At 38.8% G+C, this 23,301-nt stretch overlaps 4 protein-coding genes across 5 annotated transcripts; 3 read left to right on the plus strand and 1 right to left on the minus strand.

Annotated features, from left to right (window-relative positions):
* Positions 1–1,133: 1,133 nt before the first annotated feature.
* Positions 1,134–4,572, minus strand: LOC119079368 (serine/threonine-protein kinase Nek8). Its single transcript, XM_037187238.1, has 13 exons — positions 4,249–4,572; positions 4,031–4,187; positions 3,602–3,793; positions 3,397–3,535; positions 3,259–3,340; positions 3,157–3,203; positions 2,942–3,096; positions 2,598–2,881; positions 2,305–2,529; positions 1,938–2,245; positions 1,614–1,878; positions 1,366–1,534; positions 1,134–1,300 (listed from the first exon to the last, which is right to left on the minus strand). Exons 1-13 carry the CDS (start codon positions 4,463–4,465, stop codon positions 1,174–1,176), a joined length of 2,367 nt encoding a protein of 788 aa, XP_037043133.1. The 5' UTR covers positions 4,466–4,572; the 3' UTR covers positions 1,134–1,173.
* Positions 4,573–8,222: 3,650 nt separating this feature from the next.
* On the plus strand, positions 8,223–13,314 carry LOC119079378. Its single transcript, XM_037187258.1, has 2 exons — positions 8,223–9,526; positions 13,256–13,314. Exons 1-2 carry the CDS (start codon positions 8,295–8,297, stop codon positions 13,275–13,277), a joined length of 1,254 nt encoding a protein of 417 aa, XP_037043153.1. The 5' UTR covers positions 8,223–8,294; the 3' UTR covers positions 13,278–13,314.
* Positions 13,315–14,743: 1,429 nt separating this feature from the next.
* Positions 14,744–20,161, plus strand: LOC119079364. 2 transcript variants are annotated; one of them, XM_037187216.1, is made up of 12 exons: positions 14,744–14,903; positions 14,970–15,670; positions 15,730–16,880; positions 17,209–17,492; positions 17,550–18,019; positions 18,328–18,482; positions 18,542–18,600; positions 18,658–18,823; positions 18,883–19,464; positions 19,526–19,711; positions 19,772–19,894; positions 20,015–20,161. In XM_037187216.1, the coding sequence occupies exons 1-11, from the start codon at positions 14,847–14,849 to the stop codon at positions 19,891–19,893; spliced, it is 3,933 nt and encodes a 1,310-aa protein (XP_037043111.1). In that variant the 5' UTR covers positions 14,744–14,846; the 3' UTR covers position 19,894; positions 20,015–20,161. The 2 variants fall into 2 exon arrangements, with proteins under 2 accessions (XP_037043111.1, XP_037043110.1); XM_037187215.1 differs by lacking the exon at positions 20,015–20,161 and having other exon boundaries at positions 19,772–19,908.
* A 1,750-nt stretch (positions 20,162–21,911) lies between these two features.
* On the plus strand, positions 21,912–22,959 carry LOC119079687 (mucin-2-like). Its single transcript, XM_037187745.1, has 2 exons — positions 21,912–21,920; positions 21,991–22,959. Exons 1-2 carry the CDS (start codon positions 21,912–21,914, stop codon positions 22,927–22,929), a joined length of 948 nt encoding a protein of 315 aa, XP_037043640.1. The 3' UTR covers positions 22,930–22,959.
* The last annotated feature ends 342 nt before the right edge of the window (positions 22,960–23,301 follow it).

Here is a 23,301-nt window from a genome sequence, read left to right on the forward strand (position 1 = left end):
ATAATAAAGTAAACGTGATAAAAGCAGGACCGTACTGGGCGTTCAATATATTTTTTTTCGAATGGTTCTTTAGTCATGCGAAAAAAGTGTATTAGACCATGAGACTTTGCTTGATACCCGCTTTAGATAGTCCTGCCCCGGTTTTCCTGTTGAAATAAGAGTGACATTATAACTACAATGAATTTTATTGAATGAAGTTCCTACTAGAGACGTGTATGTTACACGTGTTAGATACGTTAATCCAAATTGGAAGTGTACATATTCCTAATGATCGAACACAACATGCCAGAGCCTATTTTTATAAATTAAATTTCTGAAAAATCGGAAGAAAATAAGAATTTTTTCGAAACTTTTTTGGTATTTTTGGATTTTTAAGAAATAAATTTCCCGAAAATAATCCCTGCAGCGTACTTCAATCAAACAGTATCTAAATAATCAAAAATGATCCATCTATAGATGTGGCTGACTCTCTAACCTTTTAGAAGCGAAACGTATCGCCATATCTCTGTTAAATCTTCTACATCATTTGTTCAAACAAAGTCGTTTACTTCATTAGTCTCACGCACTTCACTATAAAAACCTTGTAAACAGTACCACATCACTTATTCTGGTCGTTGCTGTCGATAACAAATGAGTTCATTATATGTTTAGAATTTCTGCCTTTGACCGGGGTTCCCTAGGTTCTCGATTTTAATTGAGCCAATCTCTTCTATCATTAAAATAAGAAAGGACACAGATAATGAGTGTGGTGTGACTAAAAAGCACTATTTGTGTACACATGAAAAAATTTGTAAATTAGAGACGGAGGCATCTGTAGTAGTTGTTTAACTGAAATTCATAACTGATAAGGAGCCGTACATAATTGACGTTATGCAAAAAGTAACCCAAATTTGTTAAAACCCAAACGTTTTTTATAGCCCAATATCCCCTAATGGTGTCATTTGTGAACGACCGCCAACATAGCACTTTGAAGACAGTGCCCCTAACAACGATTCTCAACCGTTGACGAAAGTTGAATATAACGACACGCAACCTGCCCTCCATACGAAATGCTTTATTAATGAAACAACCTTTCATATACGACCTTAGGTAATTAAGCGATAGATTGATGGAAAATCTTTTACTTCATTAGTTTTGACAGACATTTTGCTACATAAAGACAGAAAAAATCATTCACACGCTATTTGTAGCCAATGGTGTTGTTGTATCAACCAGAACCAAAATACTGTGATGCAATGGATAAACATTAGCTATGTTGATGTAATATCCCAGCGAAATTTGCTCTTCAGAAGAGTAGACTCTGTAAGGGGGTGGTGATTCGTTGACAATATTGATCTCTTTCCGTAATTCAAAAAAAAATCTTACGCCAAGACATCAATCGGATCCAAAATTAATTCTGATTTGTAGACTGATGCCAGAAAATTCGTGAAGGCTGCTGTGCTATTACCAAGTTCAAAGTTATTCGGCTTCTCCGACTTGTCCAAGTTCTTTTTATTGTCGCTTCTGCTAACATCCTCATTTTTATCGGGTATGCCTAGTTTTCGAAAGATTATGCCTCAGGCCGGGTACGCAAAGCCATACCGGCTATTTTCAATGTTTCAGTATCACTTTACCTGATCGAGTGCCCCACAGAGTGATTACATTGTCATCGGAAAAAACGACCGAATATGTGGGACTGCACTGAACTCTCTTGATGTACTTGTCTTTGATACCCGTGACCAGTGTTGGTATATCAGTTGAGTTACAGTGACCAAGTCCTCTTTGTCCATTTGCGTTTTTACCGATTGTTACAACATATCCACCTTCTATAAGAAATACTGAATGACTGGTTGAGACTGCAACGTCAAGCACTTTTTTGGTGATGTCAGTAACCTTTCTCTAAAACAATATGACCGTTGGCAGAAGTACGGGTATTGAAATTTTCCGAATTATCTTACGAAAACTATCGATTTCAGAGCACTTTCCCCAATTCCTAATTTATTGTCACTATTCCGCCCGGCAGCTAACACCTCGCCATTTTCCAGTAACAGTAAAGTGCAATTTTGAGCGCATGCAATTTTCAGAATTTTCGTTCCAAACAATGCAGACTGTACTTTAGTGGGAACAGAACTGCATATCTGATTACCAAGACCTAGTGCTCCATACTTGCATGTTCCCCATGAATAGACTGAATTGTCATTGCTAACCGCTATGACGTGATGAGATCCGCATGCAATTAAAACTATGTTGACTTCGTTCAAACAATCTGCGAATAAGAGACGTCGGTAGGTTTATCCTTAAAGAAAAATATTTTTTTCTTCGTACCAAGCGGTCTGCAATGAAGATAGTTTTTCATGTCAGTGTGACCCAAACATCCTTTACTGTTGTCGCCCACAGTGAAAACTACTCCAAGATCAGACAGAAAAATTGAGAATCCATCACCAGCGCATGCATTCACAATTTTGTATTTCTTCAACGAATCCACACACGATGGATAGTGCTTCCAAATTCCAACATTCCCGTAGCCCAGTTGACCTGCATTTCCTTCGCCTTCATAAAATATATTTTTCAATTGAACAATTGGCTCTTTTAAATTCCAAAGAATTAAGCAGACAAACCCCATGAGTAAACCAATCCACCCGTCGTGACAACCAAAAAGTGTGACCCATTAGTTGCGACACAGGTAATTTTTATGTTTGACGGTAATTGGAGCGGATTCAGAATCGTGTTGGTACCGAACGAGCTCAGTTGGTATAAAACGGATCGTTCCATGCGCGATTCGGTAACACTTGCCGTTGATGCTTCCATATATTGTTTGTTCAAGAAGTCCTTACCGGATGCTACAGCAGTGAGAACAGATCGATATGAATCCGATAACATTTCACTTGATTGGAATTCATGTCTATTGAAGACAGAAATGAACCACAAGGCGAACAATTAGATATTTGTCCGTGTACCATACCCTCTGTTCTTTCCAATGTTTCTGTAGACCAATGGTATCCAATACTGAAGCACTTCAGACGCGGATGGCCTTTGACTTGGTTCAACTTTTAACAGTTGACTTAGCATTGATTTCAGACCTTCGGAATAACCACTCGGTAGGGGACTATATTGGGCCTAGGTTGATGAAACTTTATGCAAATAAAATGCCGTTAATTTACAGCATAGTGTACGTACCGACATGATTTTAGCTACTAATTCCGAGAGGTTGGTCGCAGCGAAGGCTGTAAGAAATTTCAATGAAAATCTATTGTCTGGTAACTTTTACTAGAAATTCACCCTTTTGAAGACAACACATTTCACCTAATATGCATCCTAGCGCCCAAATATCGCTCTTGTTGTCATAGTCTTTTCCTTCACACTACGAAATAAGGCTTGTCCTTCATGACTTTATGTTTTAAGAAAAGCAGAATTTACCATTTCTGGACTAAAATAGTAGGGGGTGCCCAGGACAGTCTGGGCATGAATTTTTGTGGTCATTATTTTGCTGATGCCAAAATCTCCAATTTTAACAGTTCCCCGTGAATTTAGAAAGACGTTAGCTGTTTTGAGATCTCTGAAAACGATTCAACCACCAATTCAGTCAACGAATTTTTGCACAACAATACAAACATGTACCGACCGATGCATAATGTTTTCCAGATGCATGTAGTTGATTGCACTGGTGATCTGTTCAAATACGGTTAGAATGTATCGTTCCGGCATGTAATCTTTTTCGGCTTCCTTTTGAGATAAAATTTGGGCCAATGTCCCACCATTCGCGTATTCCATTTCAATCAACAAGACATTTCCTCGAATAAAACTGCCTAGATAACTGTAAAATGGCAACATCATTCACATCATCTGTTATCGACAAGGACGACCATAAATAAATAACTCTAGCTAACGTCGTCTTATATATCAAAATGAATGTTAAAACAAATGAAGTAAAAGATTACATTTACATCCATTCAAAATAATGAGATCAAATAAAGTAATAGATTCGATAACTGTCCTAATGATATGATTGTCGTCTGTGAAAGTTTAAAGTGATTTTCTCCCACAAACCTACCAAATAATGTTGGGATGATGAAGTTTCGAAAACACTTCGACCTCGTTCATAGCCAGCTCTTTTTCCATTTTGGTCAGATTAATCAAATTGATTTGCTTTAGAACCACCTGAGTATTGTTCGACTTTCTGATGTACAAAATTGCAACACCAAACGAACCTTTTTCGATTAAATTAATTTAGTATTATCCTAGTCAGTTTACTTGAAACAAGAAATGCACCTCGACCAACCACTTTCACTTTTTCATATTCGGGCAATTCAATCTCCTCTTCGTCGACGGTTATAATTTCCTTTTTCTCGTCTATCACATCGACTGCCACTTGGGTCTTTGATATTGCTAACGATGAACTCACAGTCGTGGTATTATTTAAGAAACCATTGGTCGTCCCATTTCTACTTGCCGTTGTTTGTTTCAATTTATTTAACAATTCCGTCATTTTCGATTTACTTTCTTGTTTCAAAGAAACGTTGAAACTGTATTGTTGTGGTCATCATATCCAGGACAACGGACAATATGAATGGAAGAGATGATTTAGTGCTAATGTGACCTTTTGTGTCAGTCTGTTGAAATTTTTAGATCAACAAACTCGATAGGACTTAATCATCAACATGAGTCTGTTGATTTATTGCCATTTTATCGACTGATTCAATCTCATATTACTACCGCTGTGTTGAATTGTAATATAATGCAAAATAATGCTTTAAATACCGATATGCCATCCTTTACGACAACATATACAACCATTTGTTGGTCTTAACAATTTTGAAAATTTGCCGGCCATTATTTAACCATTTTTGTTTTCAGATGTCCGGTGTGAAAACTTTATTTTCTCCCCATGAGCTGTCACTTTGTTTTTCTTTTTAAAGATTCTATCTCGGATTGTTGTTTTCTTTTCGTTAAGAAATAGTAGATTACGTCTTTGTTTGGAACTTTCTATTTTACCAGGTGTTACGTTTGGCAACCACCACCACACAAGGCAAAATACATAACTCCAAACAATTACGTAAGCTATTTTACTCACTAATGCATGTGACCTCGGGAAAAAAGTGGAAAATTTCTCCTCCAAACTGCACGGTCTGGTTGAACAAAATTTAAATTGTGTCACGACACCACCTCTGATTTTTCTTCATGTTCTGGTTGAGAGACTCGGAATTTAGTTTCCGGATCCGCCCGGCCGCTTCGGAGAACCGGCATACCTGGCCGTCCGGAACCCACGAGTCAATTTGAATACAGATTGTTATCGCAACGGATAGATGGACTAATTCTAAGCTCATCTGTGTTAAAATGGCTTCACTCGACAACCTGGCCACGTAGCCAGCTAAAGTCGAAAATTCTACATTTTTGGATGGTGATAATGTCCTAGACGAAAAGAGTTTGAAACTCTTTGAATTGCGATATTGGTACATGATTGTGTGCTCTATTAGACACCGTGAATGGTCTTTACAAAGGTCATCTGAATTGTACAATATTTACAAAAGTTTATTTTCACCATCCTCGGCGAAACTTGGACTCAACTGTAATACACAGGTTGACCCTGTCTGCAACAGTTATGTCTGATCAGCCTGTCGTCTCAGCTTTAAAAAGGTACCAAACTTGCCATACAAGACTCACAACAAGTGTCTGCTACGGCATTTTGTTTGCAGCAAGGTCACTCTACGACGAAATTTTAAATTTATTATCTATTTTTCCGTTCCTTTAGGGTGAGTGGTATTGTTCTAGGAGTAATTATACCTAGGTATCAACTCTTAATAAATCAGTGGTTTAAGTTATTTGAAGCATTTCTTACAATGATTTCGTGTATCTGGAGTCGGATCAAGCTGATTTCCACATTTCCCTAAAACTACCCTCATGTTGGAATTTCATATTTTTTCCACTCGATAAAGAAATAACTATTGAACATCTAGACATCTGCTGCTGCTATATTAGTAAACAGCTATATTAGGCCTGTTCATTTTAGAGAAATAGTCTCAAATTCATCTGGCATGGTGTCTATCTGGTCCGGAAGGCTAAAATATTGGACCCGTATTTTTTTTTAGAATTTAAAAAAATAGTTTAGATCTGGGGAGCGAAGCATTTGTTCATATGTACGAATGCGTTGGTTAGAAGAGTAAAAAAGATGTACACCATCATTCTCCTCTCTTCTAACCAACGCTTTCGTACATTTCAACAAATGCTTCGCTCCCCAGATCTAAACTATTTTTTAAAATTCTAAAAAAAACATAGCTAACGCCGACCCGTACGAAACACCTATTCGTATCAAAAGCCTTTAATGTGAAACTCTTCATTTCTCTTACTTCATTTTCTTCTCTGCTGAAAAACTATTCTCCCTTTAAAATCACTTACATTATCCACTCTTTGCCTTGTTATCATATACAACTAAATTGCCGGAGGCAATATAGACAGCCCCGTACGAAGACAAATTTCATAAATTCCTATTTAAACAGCTATATACCGCTATATTTAACTATATTTCACTATAAATAAACATTTCACAGATAAATATATGCTATTATATAGCTCTATATGCCTGTATATAGCTCAATATAGCTGTATATAGGTTTTTGTAGATGTCCGTATATGGAATTCCTGAAACCCCACACACATAACAAATTATTTCCATGTTAACAGAAACTATCTAAGTACAAATTTTCCCACTTTATATCGTTTTACTAAAATCCAATATGGCCGCCGGCAGCCATTTTGTTAGGAGACCGGAAATAGTACCGACGCTTTACATTCGTTAATACCTTTCAAACAAAAAAAAATGCATGAAATTCGGTCAAAATTTACTCGAGATATTGTCAAAATACACCACGTTCACTGTACTTCCGAGTAGCCAGATAAGAGCTCACTCCAAGAGACCTAGCTCACGCTCCGGAGAACATAATTTCATAATTTCCCTGATTGGTACGGTCAATACCTATCTAATAAAGCTAAAACAGACGAAATATGTTCAAATGTGGCCGACCTACAAGCAAAAACTGCTTGCCGCCCTGTGCCTGTTCCACACCAAGGGGTCTAACTCACGAGTCGGTCATCCGATTTCCATAAACTTTTTTTTTTGTCGATCGGTATTGTAAATACCTTTTATTTGACGTATCACTTACAAGTTAAACGTTTAAATGTCCGGAGATATCTTCGAAAAACCGTAAAGCACTTATTGGGCCACAGCTCGGGAGGGGTCGATCCAAAATCACTCATCTTCGAACTTAGCCTGTCTTTTGACATTACCAAACGGGAAAAAAAAGAATTTTCAAAATCGGATGCGTTTTACTCAAGTTATCGTGCAGACAGACAGACGGACAGACGGACATTTTTTTTTCGCGGATTTGGCATCTCTAGACAACCACAATAGGTTTCCCCTTACTCAGGGAGTCCAATTCGACGTGTTACAAACGTATGCGTAAACCTATAAGACCCCAGTACTTCGTACGGGTCTAAAAATACGGGTCCAATATTTTAGCCTTCCGGACCAGATAGACACCATGCCAGATGAATTTGAGACTATTTCTCTAAAATGAACAGGCCTAATGCTATATTGATCTGCTAATAAAAAGTGTTGTTGTCTCGTTTTCGCTTATGTGATAATAGTAGATTACATTGGATGCTGCGGAGGTAGTTCATTACATGAGGGAACAATTTTGTGATACGAGCCGAACTCACAAGTGTGGTTTTAAGCAACAAGCTTTGGAAACGGTTATTTTGACAAGTGTAGAGTTTGCATATCAGAGCCAAAGGCGAGGTATGCAACCACACATTATTGAGATAGTAGCAAACTCAACTTTCATAGCCAAAATGTTTCGATTCAAACATGATCCTTGCCGATCCTGCAATACTGAAACATACCATTTGTTGTGCAATTTTGTTTACATTACTTAGTAACGAAGGATTGTGAACGTTTACGCCCATTCAAGCCCTTGTACGTATCTGACCCTGTTCAGTTCTCCTATGCGATGATTTTTGATTTTTACTAAGTGCGTCCTATAACCTTGTGTTGTTGCGTTATCTTCTGCTGCTATCTTAGAATTATTACTTTTCAAATTGCAACAATCCATGGATACATTACACCCAATAATTGAATAAAAATTCTTTATTTCCAGTAATAAAATTAAGAATTACATTCGATTTCAGCAACAATAAGATTACGTTCATTGCTTTCTTTATTTTATCATTTCAGACACACTGACTAATTCGTTTCACAACGACAACAAAACGAATATTTGAGCCGCTCATTACTCGTTACCAGAAGCCTACCGACATTCATCATGAAAACAGTCGAAATAATTTTCAAATTGTTGTTGAGCATCATCTTTCTGATACATTTCTCAAGCGGTGAATGGTTACCAAAAGTTGTGCTACCGGAAAAAATCATTGTGGGCTATGCGACTTGGGATCAGTGTGACGATAAAATAATTCGAGCAGCGGAAGAGGGCGTAAATACAATAATTTGGTTTTCAATCGATTTGCTTCATAATTACACCACGGCCAGACCGTACATTAACCGAGGTCCCGATCCAGATTGTGTGGCTCAAATTGCGAAAAAGCTGAGGGATATGAATCTGGAAACCGTTCATCTAATATCCATTGGCGGTTGGAATGCTCTGCATCCTGACACGACCAATACTGCTGAGCAAATTTTTATTGAGTGGAAACGATGGAACAGCGAAGTGATAGCAAAATCGGACCTAGAATTTTCCGGATACGACGGAATCGATTGGGATATTGAAGGTACCGATGATGTTGCGAACGAACGAAATCATTTTAAAGTTGAGACGCTAGATTTGATGGGAAAACTTTCCCTGCTAATGAAACAAGATGGCTATATTGTGGCTATGGCACCAGCTGAATCGTATCTGGATCCCTCTACATCAACTTTCGACAGAAGCTTGAGGCACACCTATTCTGAATGGGACCCAATCGTACCGAATTTCAGCTATCGCGGCAGAAATACGTACGGGTATCTGCTGTCTCGATATGGCTCGACTGTGGTCGGAACCGCTGAGAACGGTCTAGAGATAACAGAAGAAACATTCGACTTCGTCACTATACAACTTTACGAAGGCTACAGTCACTGCTTGTACAACACTTCCATACTGAACCAACCTGCTTCCGAATACATCCAAAATATTGTTCAACGTTTTCATCGGGGATGGAATGTTGAATTTTCTTCGGATCCGGAGCTACTTTGGAACACAACACGTGTACAAGTTCCATCCGCGAGACTCGTTATCGGATTGGCAAATGGCTGGGCGGATAACACCAAGTTTTTGTTGTTGAACAGCACTGAAGTTGGGCTGGGATACAAATATTTGGAGGAAATAGGCCTGGCTCCGAAAGGGTTTGGATTTTGGGATATTTTTGATGAGGGCCGTGCAACGTATAGAGGAGATGTGGTATGGCTGGCTAAGGAGTTGAACGAAATTATGAACATCAGAAATTCAGGTGGAAAGTATGGAATCGGTTCTTTGTGCTTGATATTATGTGGTCTGATCATATTTTTTTTTTTTTTTTTTTTTTTTTATTTATTTCGTCAATGGCATCCGCCCCCTGACTACTTGCATTTTTAATTTTACAATAAAAGAACAGAAAAAGATTATACATGTCAAGTTGAATGATAAAAAATAGGACAAAAACATAAATAAAAACATTCACCAACGTCACATAGGAGTGAGTCACGTCTCGTTTGACCAATAACCAGAAAGTCGTCAATAGATCGTTTTCTGAGCCACCTGGAAATGAACGGTTAGTGGTTAGCGGGAGCCAGTCGACTAGACTGGCTCGATTCGGCACAAGTCGATAAGACTCGGAGTTAAGTCGTGAGACCACTTTTTAAAGTCGTGAGACCTAAATAACCTAATCGATACCGATTAGAAAAAGAACCATAGGTCCAGCATATTTGCAAGTGAAATGAAATCAGTCATGACATTTTGATCTTACCATTCAATTTGATTGGAATCTTCAACATTCTAACAGTCGTTTTGAATGAGTTCCGCGGCATACCCTGAAACCAAAGCTGTGAGAAACGGTTAAATTCCAAGCACATGTTATTTATTGGTTCATGGTAACCATACTTAGTCCTGTGTTCATCGACAATGAGTAAATCGTCAGCTCGAGTGGGACGAGGATTTAGAGTAATTCTTCTTGTTATTTCAAATGAATCAAGACCACCACTTAAAAGGTCAAAAGTAAACAATGCACAGGCATTTATCCTGCGTCTAGCAAGCGGTTCAATGTCGATGGAGCAACATCTGTCAATGTAAGGTGGAAGTTTATAGTTCTCGTCACGTCTCACTGATCGTCTGAGTGCAAACATCAAAAACTTCTTCTGAATCGATTCAATCCTATCAATGAAAGTTTCTTGATACGGGTGCCAAACGACCGAAGCATATTCCAGATATGAACGCACATGTGCGAAATATAAACTCTTCAAGGTTTTGACATTCTTAAACTCCTTACAAGTCCTGATGACAAAACCGAGCATCGAATAAGACTTAGCGATTACGTATTCGACGTGTTTACCAAAGGTCAGTTTTTCATCCATGAGAACTCCTAAGTCTTTCACCAGTTTCAAGCGAGTCACCACAGTATCGTTGATAGAGTAATTGAATTCAATCTTTGACCTTTTGCGAGTGAAAGACATCACATTGCATTTTCTTACGTTTAAATAAAGCTGGTTGACTTCGCACCACCGTAAGAACCTGTTCAAATCTCTCTGAAGAGCAGTAGCATCAAGTACAGTTTTGATCACTTTGAAGATCTTCAAATCGTCTGCATACAACAGATGAGTAGAGGAAGAAAAAACTTTCGTGACATCGTTCATGAACAATATGAACAGAAGAGGGCCAAGATGGCTACCTTGAGGAACGCCAGACGTCACATTAAAAGTCATAGATGACCACCCAGACAACTTTACGAACTGTGTACGTCCGCTTAGATAAGACGCAATCCACGCCAACACCTCAGAATGAACTCCAAACTTCTTCAATTTGAATAAAAGAATTGAATGCTTTACTCGGTCAAAAGCTTTTTGGAAATCAGTGTAAATGACATCTAGCTGATGTTTAGACTCCATGACTTTAGTCGCATGACTTACAAACTCCACTAAATTCGTCGCTGTAGACCTTCGTTTCATAAAGCCATGCTGAGATTTCGAAATCACGTTATTAAATTTCTCGGTTAAGATTTTAGTTACGACGGCTTCGAACAGTTTTCCAATAGTTGGCAGAATAGCAACACCTCTGTAATTTTCTACGTCACTCCTAGATCCACTCTTGTAAATCGGTGTAATATACGACGATTTCCATCTCGTAGGAAACTTACCAGTTGAGAGTGATGAGTTAAAAATGCGGAGAAGTGGATAAGACAGACTATCAGCGCAGTTCTTCAAAAGAACGGGTGAGATTTTGTCAGGCCCTTCGCCCTTACTGGTGTCAATACCACGTAAATGGCTCACAACATTTTCAATAGTAAAAGAAATCGATCCAACATCAACAAGTTGATCAATGTGGTAAAACTTACGGGACAGGTCTGATTCACTCTCGTTATCAGTAACATAGACACTTTGAAAGAACTCGGCGAATAAACTACAGGATTCAATAGGACTGGAAGATTTTTTATCTCTTTTACGCATCGTTGAAGGATAGCCTACAGTTTTCTTGCGCGACTTCACAAACGACCAAAACCTTGACGGATCCGATGTCAGCATTTTCTCAGTCTTTGTCAGATACCTGCTAAAAGCCAAATCACGCACAGTGCGAAATTCTTTACTTAACGACAAAAAAACCATCTCTAATCTAGATCTCTCAGTGGGGTCAGTCTCAGAATTAAGGCGCTTACTAGCTTTGCTCGTCCTATTTTTAAGGTTCCTTAGACGTTGGTTGTACCAAGGCGGGTCATCAATCGTCACTTTTTTCTTGAGAGGGACAAACCTTTCGAAACCGGCTAAAAGCGTTTCATAAAGCAAATCAACAGCGACATCCACGTCAGAAACGTTCAACATCAGTTGATTCCAATCAACAGAGTCAAAATAACGGTTCAGACCGGAGAAGTCACCTTTCTTGAAGTTAAATTCAGTAGAAGACTCATCACATTCAACGCAATCGACTACGTCCGCGGAAAAGATAACCTCAATGGGATAATGGTACAGGTCAACACGACTCAAAGGCTCAAGACACCTAGAAACGTTTGCCCCATTGGGGTTGCTGAAAAAAACAAGGTCCAGAATATCTCCATAAAAGTTGCGCTCGCCGTTGACTTGGTGAAGACCACTGCTCAACATGAGATAGATTATATCAGCTTTCGTTCCTTCACCAATCCCAGATGGTAGAAACACATTAGGCTCACAAGACTCGTCATCGCCATTCATCAGGTCGTCAACACTGTTGGCGTGGCTGTTGAGGGTGTCGGGCACCCAATCTACAAGACTGAGATTGAAATCACCTAGGACGCACATTTCGTCATTCAGATCCAAATCGACAAAGTTCAATACTTTCTCCAGTGCATCACGATATTCGTTATAGACCAGTACTGAGGAGCCAGAAGGAATATAGATACAACAGATAAAGAGCGAATGATCCTGAAGTTGAACTTTTACCAACACCATTTCGACATTGTCTGTGCCAGGAACTAGGATACGATCACTGGGGTAAGAGGTACGAACAGCAATCAACACGCCACCATACATCTGATGAACACTGTTCAAATGAGAACGATCAGTTCTGTAGACAGAGAATCGTTTAAGATCGAAAAGTTCACCATCGAAAAAAGAATCATTGAGAGAAGTCTCTGTCAAAGCAACAGCATCGTGGTCGCAAGACAAAACATTATTCGAGAAGTCAAACGTCTTAGTCCTTAATCCGCGAACGTTCTGATAATTCAACTTAAAACCACTTCTTGAAGTGGAAAAATTACATCTAGGGGAGTTCATTGAATCAGAAACGGGACGTTGCGGATGAGATACAGCTGACTGAGACGGCTGAAAGTAGTCAGATATCAGAGGCTGCGACTCGCGGTCACGGAAAGAGCGAGTCAGTTGACCGGATCTAATTGAATAAGCGGATCGTCTTGGGCAATAGGATCCGTATCCATCTGGCGAGGAGGCGACAAATGAGTCGGAGCTTCCGGTGGAAGATTGCCAGCAGTTGAGGACGTCTGCTTGGACGTCCAAGTTTGAGGTTTCGATAAAAAATCTCCAAAAGTGTTAGATTTAGGCTTCTTCAGAATTTTTCAGATATTTTAAAATTTGTTGAGAATCGTCTGGGAGAATGGTCAATAAAGTACGTTCAATATTTGGTTGTTTAAATTGTAGGCGAAATAACAAAAGGAAAATGGTTCTTGTGCAGCTAATTTTTCATTTTTTTTTTTAAGTGGTGACATTGAGGTCTGTCCATAAAAGGAATAATATCCTTGCTTGAGCCTTAGGACAATAATCGTGTAAATAGTGATCTCCCTTCCTACAACTGTCGTCCAGTCCTGTCGTCCTGTCGTCCCAACACGAGCGGGAAGAGGTTCAACAAATGAGGTTTCAAATGGAACATTGAACTTTGTCGTTATTTGCGTCATCTTTAGATTGTAATAGAAGTTCGAGTATTTAGTGGATAAAGGTAAGGCTAATCGATCGACGAAAAGACGACAAATGACGAACATTATAACCTACACCCCTGAAAACACCAATGGCCAACATGAAAATTTCGAGAAGAGAGTTTGAAGTGTTCCACCTTATTCTACATTCCAAAAATTCTCATTAATTTGTGAATGACCCCTTGAAACACTCTGAACATCTTATGTTTGATTAAAAATTTAAGAAAATAAACAAATCTTCTCTAATTGCAGTGTTATCGCTATACTACGCTCTTTCAAATTAACTTGTGAATGAGAGATATATCAATTGAGAACATAACGCAGAAGCAACTGAACTGCAGTGTTATGTCTATTTGTAACTTTTTATTTAACTGTTATCAACAACTATGACACAAATAAACGATGAGCTAGTCAGAGCTTCTTCTATGGCAAAAATGTATGTTTGAACAAAAGAAGTAACAGACTTGCCTAATGTATCGTGGTGCGTGTGCTTGTTCTTGAAAAGGTTTCGATTAAAGTTTTATGCAATGATTAAACTTTACGTCGCAACCGCTTAGTATGACATGCATTTCAATCAGAAATAATTTGGAGCCATTGTCTTATACACCCTGCTTGGGTGGAAAATTTTCATAATCATAACACATTGGGAGAACGAGTACGATTTACGAATGAGACGCAAATACTACATCTAGTACGTCGAATGTTCATATGAATCGTAACATTTTTCCTATTTATCCTAAAATTTACGCTCAACTAACGACGACAAGTCCAATCGTTCACTCATTCGTACTTTATACGAGTAGGACGTAAAATTTTACGATATTGTATACGTACTAGATGTAGTATCTACGTCTCACACGTAAGCCGTATACGTCCTGTACGTATGAATGGTAATTTTATAGCAAAATCATAAGTGGCGCCCTGGAATAGTACATTTGTTGCAATCAGCAATATTTACGCACACAAGACAATCACGACTGTGACTCAGCATGTGTTATATAGCAAAATTTACTACAACATTTTTCTCCGTCCCGATCATATCGTTTGAACTTTAACATGGAAGTGATAAGGCTTCGAAGAAATCATGTAAATTCTTGAAAACAGACAAATTTGTGCGATTTTATGAGATTTTTCAGCTCGTTTTTCAGTCGCATTTTGTTATTAACTGTGAAACGAAGAAAATTATTTTTGCTGAACAAAAACCCACAAAAAATTGCATTCGAATCCAACTTTTTAAAATGAATTTAATTCTGCACTTGATCTTCTGTGGATTATTTGCTAGTAGCGCATTAAGTGTTAGTATTTCCCCACGCCTTTTATTGGTGCTACGACCTGATTGAATAAAACTCGTAAATTCGCAGATTTTAGATGTAAAGACGCCAGTCAAACGGCATATTTGGAGAGGTAATTACGTTTCGCAAGCAGTAGAAGAGCCCCGATACGTACAAACGAAAGGAGGTCGAAGCGAACCGGCCATATTAAATCGCCACATATCGAAACCGCAATGTGTACCCTATGAAAACGGGATTAAGTCCCATCCAAACAGTTGCCAAATGTACGTTAACTGTGTGGACGGTCAAGTGTTTGTGGATACCTGTTCGGAGGGATTTCTGTTTAACGATGCTACCAAAGAATGTGATTTCGCTTCCGAAGTCACATGCTCATCTCTCAGACAAAATGCGCGGTTATACAGTGCGCAACAGACTTCGTACGACGATACTACTCATTACACGGACACCGATAGACAAGTGATAAGCCAATTCAAATGTCCTCACGAAGGTATTTTCGAGCATCCACATGACTGCACGAAATTCATTCAGTGCGCCCATTCGGGATTATTTGTACAATCTTGTGGACCGGGCACTATGTTCAATTCTGCGTTGCTGGTGTGTGATTGGCCCAAAAATGTCAATTGCAATAAGAACGTAAACGCAAACATTCAGTCGGAAAAACCTAGTCATAAAAGTGAATTTCCCAGTAATCAGGAGGGTCAAGACAAACGACCTGCTGGCGATGATTACGATTTTGACTTTGATGTACGAATGTCTGATACGGATTCTCGGTAATACGTCGCATTTCCATACACGTAATAGAATTTGAAATTGTTTATTTTTCGCGTAGCACTATCAACAACAACAACAACAACAACGATCAACACCATCGTGTTTATTCCACATCTGCAGTTCAAAATGAACATTCGCAATCATTTAATCAGCACCACAATATTCCGTCACAAACACACTCTACGAACTCACGATCAGGGCATAGAGTAAATGATCAGTATCCACAACAGAGTTATCCTCAAACGTCATCTCACACCAATGTTCAGCATTCACAACATATACCCGAAAGGGATCTGCTTCCACCTTTACGAACCATTCCTCATCACACTTCTGATACAGCTTTCACCCAACAACAAGAAACTTATCCAGCCACTTCACAAAGCCGAGCCTTTCCTCAGACACCTGTTCAATATCCACCGCAAACAAGCCCACAATATACGCCTTCGAGACGTCTTCAGCCACCACTTCCGCAGGAGCAATCTGATTTAATTTCCACTCAACAACAAGGAGCGTATGCACCAGCTCCACAAAGTAGATCTTTTCATTCTGAACAAAGTGGACAAGTAAATTTTGATATATTGACGTCCGTTCAACCACTTGCCAATCCGAGAACACAACAGCACGCAGGATATGTGCATTCGTCGCCTTCCTACTCGAAAACGAAAATTTATTCTTCTCAACAGAACAATCACTACAATAACCTTTATCCCAGCCTCTCAACGAATCAAGACACCGTAGACACTGATCAAACACAATCGCTCAACCGACATATTCCTACCAACAGACAACTTAATAGTTTCGGCCAGACCATGGACTTACTGGACACATATGCCAACTTTGAAACTACACGAAGAATTCAAGAACAAAATGATAGGGCCAATGTGATGACCGTCGAACGAACTACCCCGAATAGAGACCACGAGGTCCCAATATATAATCGTCCTCCACGTCCAATAACGTCGAGATTTGCGCCAGATGATCTTCAAACACAGGGAACGGAACATGATTTACATTTGAACGATGCACTGAAGCTCATGCTTTCGCCATATACGAAAAATGCCCAGTTGGGGAATGATAAGGTTGACGAGATGAAGACGAAAATTTTGAGTACTGTCACAGATGAAACAGAACATTTGTCAAGTTTTGTTGATGTAACAACTGAAGCAGAAGAGGCAGACCAAGAAATTGTAAATGAAGAACGAATTCAGGGTGAGTTTTATTTAGACATCAATGGTACACCTTCTACGGACGGCAATATCATCTGTTGTCGACGGCGACAACAAAAATAAGCGATGCACTCTGTTTGATGCGGTCTTACATAGAAACATTTGTGTTAAAACAAATGAAGTAAAAAACTTTTTATTGATCCGCTGAAAAAAATTAGATCAAAAGAAGTAATAGATTCGATAATTCTGTTGGAGATATGCTAGCCGTCTGTAGAAGGTTTTTAATAAAAGTTTCAGTCAGTAACTTTAGATAAAGGTCTATTCTACTTATACTAACTTACTAACTACCAAGTAACAAAAATCTCTTTTAGAAGACGACTCAAACGATCCTCAGCTTGATGAAACTTATGATGAAAATCAACGCAACGTGTTCGATGCTGCACCTACACCAGACACTGAAACTCTTTCTGATTTTAACAGCCACGCTCAAACAAAAACTGGTCGTTTTCTACCCCGAACTAACATCCTACTGAATGGTGATCAAAACCAGATGTACAAGAATCGAAATGCCCTTTCTTCCGACAGAGCTGAAACCGAAGCATTTTGCTCGTCCGGTTTCGATTGCGGAAACGGAGTATGTCTGTCCAGCGCAAAGGTATAATGATACTCGGATCATGTCGAACAATTTTCTATTACAAAAATGAATTCTTAGATCTGTGATGGAAGAGATGACTGTGGCAATCGCTTGGATGAAAAAAATTGCAAAGACATTAGCTACGACGTTCGATTGTCGGGGGATGGTGATCGACCGAATGTGGGACGATTGGAAGTGAAAGTTTTTGATAAATGGGGTCATATTTGTGGCGATGGCTTTGGCATCAATGAAGCTAATGTTTTTTGTCGTGAAGCCGGATATCCATTGGGTGCTGTCGAAGTAAAAATCAATTACAACCCTCAATCGCAAGTCACTGTTGGCGACAGTTCAAATTATATTTTGGATGAATTGCACTGCGGTGGAAACGAGACGTCCATAAAAGAGTGTGAATTTAATGGTTGGGATGTGCGTGACTGCAATTCGGAGCAAACTGTTGGATTAGTGTGCAAGTTACCGGATATGAAGTGTCAGTTAAATTATTGGCTCTGTGATCAATCGGAAGAGTGCATACCAACTGCGTTCTTATGGTAAGTTCTTAATTCAGTTACACAGAAGATATGCAGTCTGCCATATGACCAGTATCTGTTCTGTTACTTCTTTTGATCTATTAAGTTTTCAGACATTGATGCTAAATCTATTACTTCATATCTTTTATCACGAGCTTTAAGAGAACATTATTCAGATCTTGTCTCGGTCGTCGTTATCGATAACAGATGAATAGTCATCTGATTTTGAAAATTATCAGTTGAAGAAGGTTGACCTGCTTTTTTCAAACTCAATAACAATATCTTTTTTGCCTTCGTGATTATTAAATTTTGCTTATCGGCTCTTACAGCGATGCAGTGAAAGATTGCACAGATGGATCAGATGAGAGTGCTTATCATTGTAATTCGTCGATTCAATATCGGCTGGGTCATCAAAAATCTGATCGCAAAGAAGGACGTGTGGAGGTCCGATACAAAGGCATTTGGGGAACAGTATGTGACGACGGTGAGTCGACTCTATATATAAAATGAGTTCAAATGTTTTTTAATATTTCGAATCAAAAGATTTCGGTGAAAATGAGGCAAAGGTTTTCTGCCGTTCGTTGGGATACGATGGAGCAGCGGTAAGATAATGAATTTATTGATTAAGAAAAACCTTTGAGAGAATTCTTCAAATTCAGGCTGTCATAAAAGAATTCACGCAACCTGGTGAAGGTCTTATCTGGTTAGATCAAGTATCTTGCACTGGAAACGAGACCAGTTTGGACAAATGTACTCATTTCGAATGGGGTGAGAACAATTGCAACCACACGGAAGACGTGAACGTTCGATGTTTTGAACGAGAAGGTTGGTACATTCAGATTTAAATAGATAAACAGCTACTGACGACAGTTACCCGTAAACAGTTGAAACGAATCAAAAACTAACTCTGAGAGATCCAAAGAGTAGCTTCGCGCATCTAAATGAAATCACTCACAGTAGCAGATCCGATCAAGATCATTGTGGACAAATTCGAGTCGCCGACGAACCAGATGATTACGACGATCAGCCGGTATTCAAAGTTATTGAAGGCAGAGTAGCGAAACGTGGACATCATCCCTGGCAGGCAACACTCAGAGTACGAGGACGCAATGGAAAGTCATCGCATTGGTGTGGAGCCGTACTGATATCGAAGACTCACGTGTTGACAGCAGCACATTGCCTGATTGGATTCACGAAAAACGCATACTTCATTCGGCTAGGAGATCATCATTCTGAAACGCCCGAAGACACCGAAGTCGAAATATTTATTGAGGACTGGCACATTCATGAGAGATTCCGGAAGGGGCATTTGATGAACAATGACATTGCGTTGATAAAGTTAAAATCGGCTGTGAAATTCACGGACTACATTCAACCGATTTGCCTGCCGACAGAGGATACAGACTATACGATCGGAAAGAATTGCTCAATTTCTGGATGGGGATCGACTCAGTACGGAAAATCAAGTAAGTTGGAAACATCTTTTTCTTAACGGAAAATTACTCACCCTAAACGATGATATTAAAGCTCCATCATTGCATTTACGATCTGCCTACATCCCAATTATGTCAGAAGAAATTTGCAAACAGCCGCACAACTACGGCAATTCCATACAAAGTGGAATGTTTTGTGCTGGAATAGAAGGTAACATGATCGATGCTTGTGATGGGGATTCTGGTGGTCCATTCGTATGTCAAGACAACGATGAAAATGGTAAGAAAATTTGGGAAATTGATATCTGAGCAAAATTTTCTGATCTGAAATTTCGAACAGGATATCATTCACTCTATGGCATAATAAGCTGGGGTCAAAGGTGCGGAGATAAAAATAAGCCAGGCGTGTACACGAAAGTTGCTGAATATTTGCCTTGGATTCAAGAAAAGCTGTTGTTGTAGAGTGTAATTCAGGGCCTACTTTTTGGAAACTAATTTCTTGAATTTCTCGAAGTTTCTTGAATTTCTCAAAGTTTCTTGAATTTCTCGATTTTCTCTAAAAGTTTCTAAAAAGTAGGCCCTGGTGTAATTAGAGTAATATAATTTGTAGTTTCCAATGATGGTGCTTTAAGTGTAGCTCAAGAGAAAAAGAGATTGTAAAAAATTTACTGCGACTCGCAGTCTGCGAGGTCACTGAAGAGTAATAAAGAAATGCATATTCTGCGCAGAACTCTGACTTAAGTTTCAACGATGTGCTCCTCTTATAATGAGAGTTCAAACTTCAAAGTGCTTGCGTTTCAACACTGTTTCACTAAACAACTGGACTTTAACATTATGAACATCAAAAACGACAGATTAGCGTGATAAACTGGTTGTAGACATAGCCATCAGCATAAAGGATTGAGCTTTTCAATGTACCAGTCGGATGAGAGAATTGACACAGCTTAAGAGTTCGGTGTTGAATTTAACAATAACTTTAGCCCTTCAACGCTCAGAATCAGTCGTTGGCACGCGCTTATCTGTACCGGTTAAAACGCATATCAAGCATCTCTTATCATCGATTTGTAGTAGGAGATTTTGTTAGCCTGATTACGTCTAGGCTTCCAATTCAAAAGATGCAGAAGCTTTTCAATTTAAAGACTGAATTTCAATAGGCCCACTAAAGTCGTCCATAGTTTTTTACGTCATTTGTGATCCTAATTGGATGCTTTCCGGCGTAAAGAACCAAAGTATCGAAAGTATAGGAGGAGGCGAAGCATCCATGGATGTTGAACAATGATGAACTAAGAACGCTGCCTGCTGTCGACTGACACTAAAAATTATCCTTTGGAGATAATAACGCTTGAGCTGAAACTCTTTATAGCAGAATAAATGCAATAAAATTGAATTTCACGCGGAAACGATAGTGGACTCTTACAGTAAGCGAATATCGGAATACTCGCCGTATTCTATTCTAAGATTACAAGTAATCTGTTTGTTTTTTTGCGTAAATATTACCGCAATTTCTATGCATAAAATTAATATTTTTCTATAACTCTTTCAATTTGCATCTGTTTGCCGAAGTTGTTTGTCATTCGTCACGGTAGTAGACAGCTTGTCTAATGACTTGTAGATTCATTTTGATTCAAAAGCTTGATAGAATTTAACTTAGCATTGGCGACGGGGTAGAACATTCATTAATAGTGCATCTAAAACAACTTTATACAAAACTTTAAAAAATATCCAAATCCAATCGTATCCTTAGAACTCACTAGCCTCAAGTATATTATAAGCTCAGAAAAACACGAGCAAAGCACCTAGCAGGGTAATAGAGGTTTTGCCACGTCAAATAGAGTAGTTTTTTGATACCAATAATACCATCAGCAGCTTAGAAAAAAAGGTATGGAAATATTCGCATACTTCAATTAAAGTACTACTTTATTGTTTTCTATTACCCCGCTAGGTGCTTCGACACAAGATTTTTTTATTTCAAAATTTTTAAATTGGGTTTTCTATCAGTTTTCTTTTAAATAGAACCGACCTAGCTATCACTAGATAGAAAATTGGTAGTTGAAGTACTAAGGAGAAATTTGGTTTTCAACAGACGACAAAATATTCGTTCGGATGACGTACCAACACAACATAGGTTTTTAAAAAAATTGTGAAGATTCCATTTCGTTGAACTTTAGAAGACACACTTTGAAGTTGATGATTGTTTTCCCATGTCTAACACGAAGGCCAATATTATTTTGGGGAAATACCTACTACTATATTTCCTGCGCACAACGCTAAACTAATACGCGTTACACCTTGACTTTGCACGCGCGTTTCTTATTTGTAGGAAATGCTATTTTTATACTCAACTACCTATAAAAGGAGATGAGTTACTAAGCAAATGTATCAATTGATAACATTTTGAGCCCGAAAACGGAATCGCAGACGCATTTTAAATGACATCGTTGGTTAACGTTCTTCATTTTTGGTTTATTTGTTGGTGCCTGATGGGTAAGGTAAAAAAAATACAAATGCATTTTTCAGTCGAAATTTCAGTCAAAGTTTTTCATGTTCGTTATTTTCAAGTGGATCAACGCTACACCAGCACAAACAGCCAATTCTTACTTGGAAGATGTTGCAAATAAGGTTAAGGGAATGCCAGGTGGAAGTAACATCAAAATTCCAACTGCACCAGGAGGCGGGACTGTAGTCATCAAGAATCCACCCGCTATTCCGACGGTTGCATCAACAACAACGAAGGCACCGACTACAACAACAACAACAAAGGCACCGATGACAACAACAAAGGCACCGATGACAACAACAAAGGCACCGACGACAACAACAACAAAGGCGCCGACGGCAACGAACGTGGCTACCACAATGCAAGTATCAATTACAACAACGACGCAAGCACCGACTTCAACGCAAGCACTGACTTCAACTCAAGCACAGACTTCAACGCAAGCACCGACTTCAACGCAATTTCATAGTACCACACAAGTACAGAGTACCACACAAGTACAGAGTACCACACAAGTACAGATTACCACACAAGTACAGAGTACCACACAAGTACCGACTACAATGCAAGTATCGACTACAACGCAAGTACCGAGTACAACGCAAATACCGAGTACAACGCAAGTACCGAGTACAACGCAAGTACCGAGTACAACGCAAGTACCGAGTACAACGCAAGTACCAACTATAACCCAAGTACCGACCACAACGCATGTATCGACTTCAACGCAAGTACTTACTACACCAACGACCCAAGTTTGGAGTACAACATCATCGTCCACTACAATCATGTCAACTTCAACCACTAAAGTACCAATAACAATAGCAATCACGACAACAACCATACCACGTACCACAATTACTGGAAACGAACTCAGTACTCAAATTGTCGATAGAAGTTTGATCGTAATTCAACTCGTTTCTCAACTAATAAAAGTATATACTTCAAAACTTGAGACAGGGTGCGGGTGGTGTGATTGTTGTAATATTTACGTGACATAAAAGTTAATCAAATTAAAATCAAAATGGGAACTGCATTTGATCGAGATTTTTATATAACTATAAAATGACAAAAACGCATTTTCACTTTTCTGTTTTCTTTTGTTCAAAAAGAAAAATTCTTCTTTTAATTAGTTTCGTCGCACTGAGGCTTTTGGTGGGTGGGTATTGAAATAAAAAAAGTTTTGTTTTTCAATCAGAAAGTTTAGTATTCAGAATGTAATCTGAAACTCACTTAAAAGAAACTGGATATCTACTCGTTCATGAAATTTGTCTTCGTTTGTCCAAGTTAGGATTTTTCGTATTAGTTCGCTATTTATTTATCGCTTCAGCGGTTTTCTTTACATTTTTCGCAGTTCTGTTGTCATCTGGCGT

The sequence above is a fragment of the Bradysia coprophila genome, unplaced genomic scaffold (assembly GCF_014529535.1).
Source record: "Bradysia coprophila strain Holo2 unplaced genomic scaffold, BU_Bcop_v1 contig_324, whole genome shotgun sequence".
In the NCBI taxonomy this organism is placed as follows: Eukaryota; Metazoa; Arthropoda; class Insecta; order Diptera; family Sciaridae; genus Bradysia; species Bradysia coprophila.

What these genes read in the sequence shown, in the direction of transcription:
- LOC119079368 (XM_037187238.1), bottom strand. Translation starts at nt 4,465, where the DNA reads ATGACGGAATTGTTAAATAAATTGAAACAAACAACGGCAAGTAGAAAT. An exon ending in ACTATTTTAGTCCAGAAATG is followed by an intron (nt 3,341 to 3,396) that starts GTAAATTCTGCT and finishes CTTATTTCGTAG; the next exon opens with TGTGAAGGAAAAGACTATGA. An exon ending in GATCCGATTGATGTCTTGGC is followed by an intron (nt 1,301 to 1,365) that starts GTAAGATTTTTT and finishes ACCCCCTTACAG; the next exon opens with AGTCTACTCTTCTGAAGAGC.
- LOC119079378 (XM_037187258.1), top strand. Translation starts at nt 8,295, where the DNA reads ATGAAAACAGTCGAAATAATTTTCAAATTGTTGTTGAGCATCATCTTT. An exon ending in TTATGTGGTCTGATCATATT is followed by an intron (nt 9,527 to 13,255) that starts TTTTTTTTTTTT and finishes TTCAGAATTTTT; the next exon opens with CAGATATTTTAAAATTTGTT.
- LOC119079364 (XM_037187216.1), top strand. Translation starts at nt 14,847, where the DNA reads ATGAATTTAATTCTGCACTTGATCTTCTGTGGATTATTTGCTAGTAGC. An exon ending in AAATGAAGAACGAATTCAGG is followed by an intron (nt 16,881 to 17,208) that starts GTGAGTTTTATT and finishes AATCTCTTTTAG; the next exon opens with AAGACGACTCAAACGATCCT. An exon ending in GACTCAGTACGGAAAATCAA is followed by an intron (nt 19,465 to 19,525) that starts GTAAGTTGGAAA and finishes ATGATATTAAAG; the next exon opens with CTCCATCATTGCATTTACGA.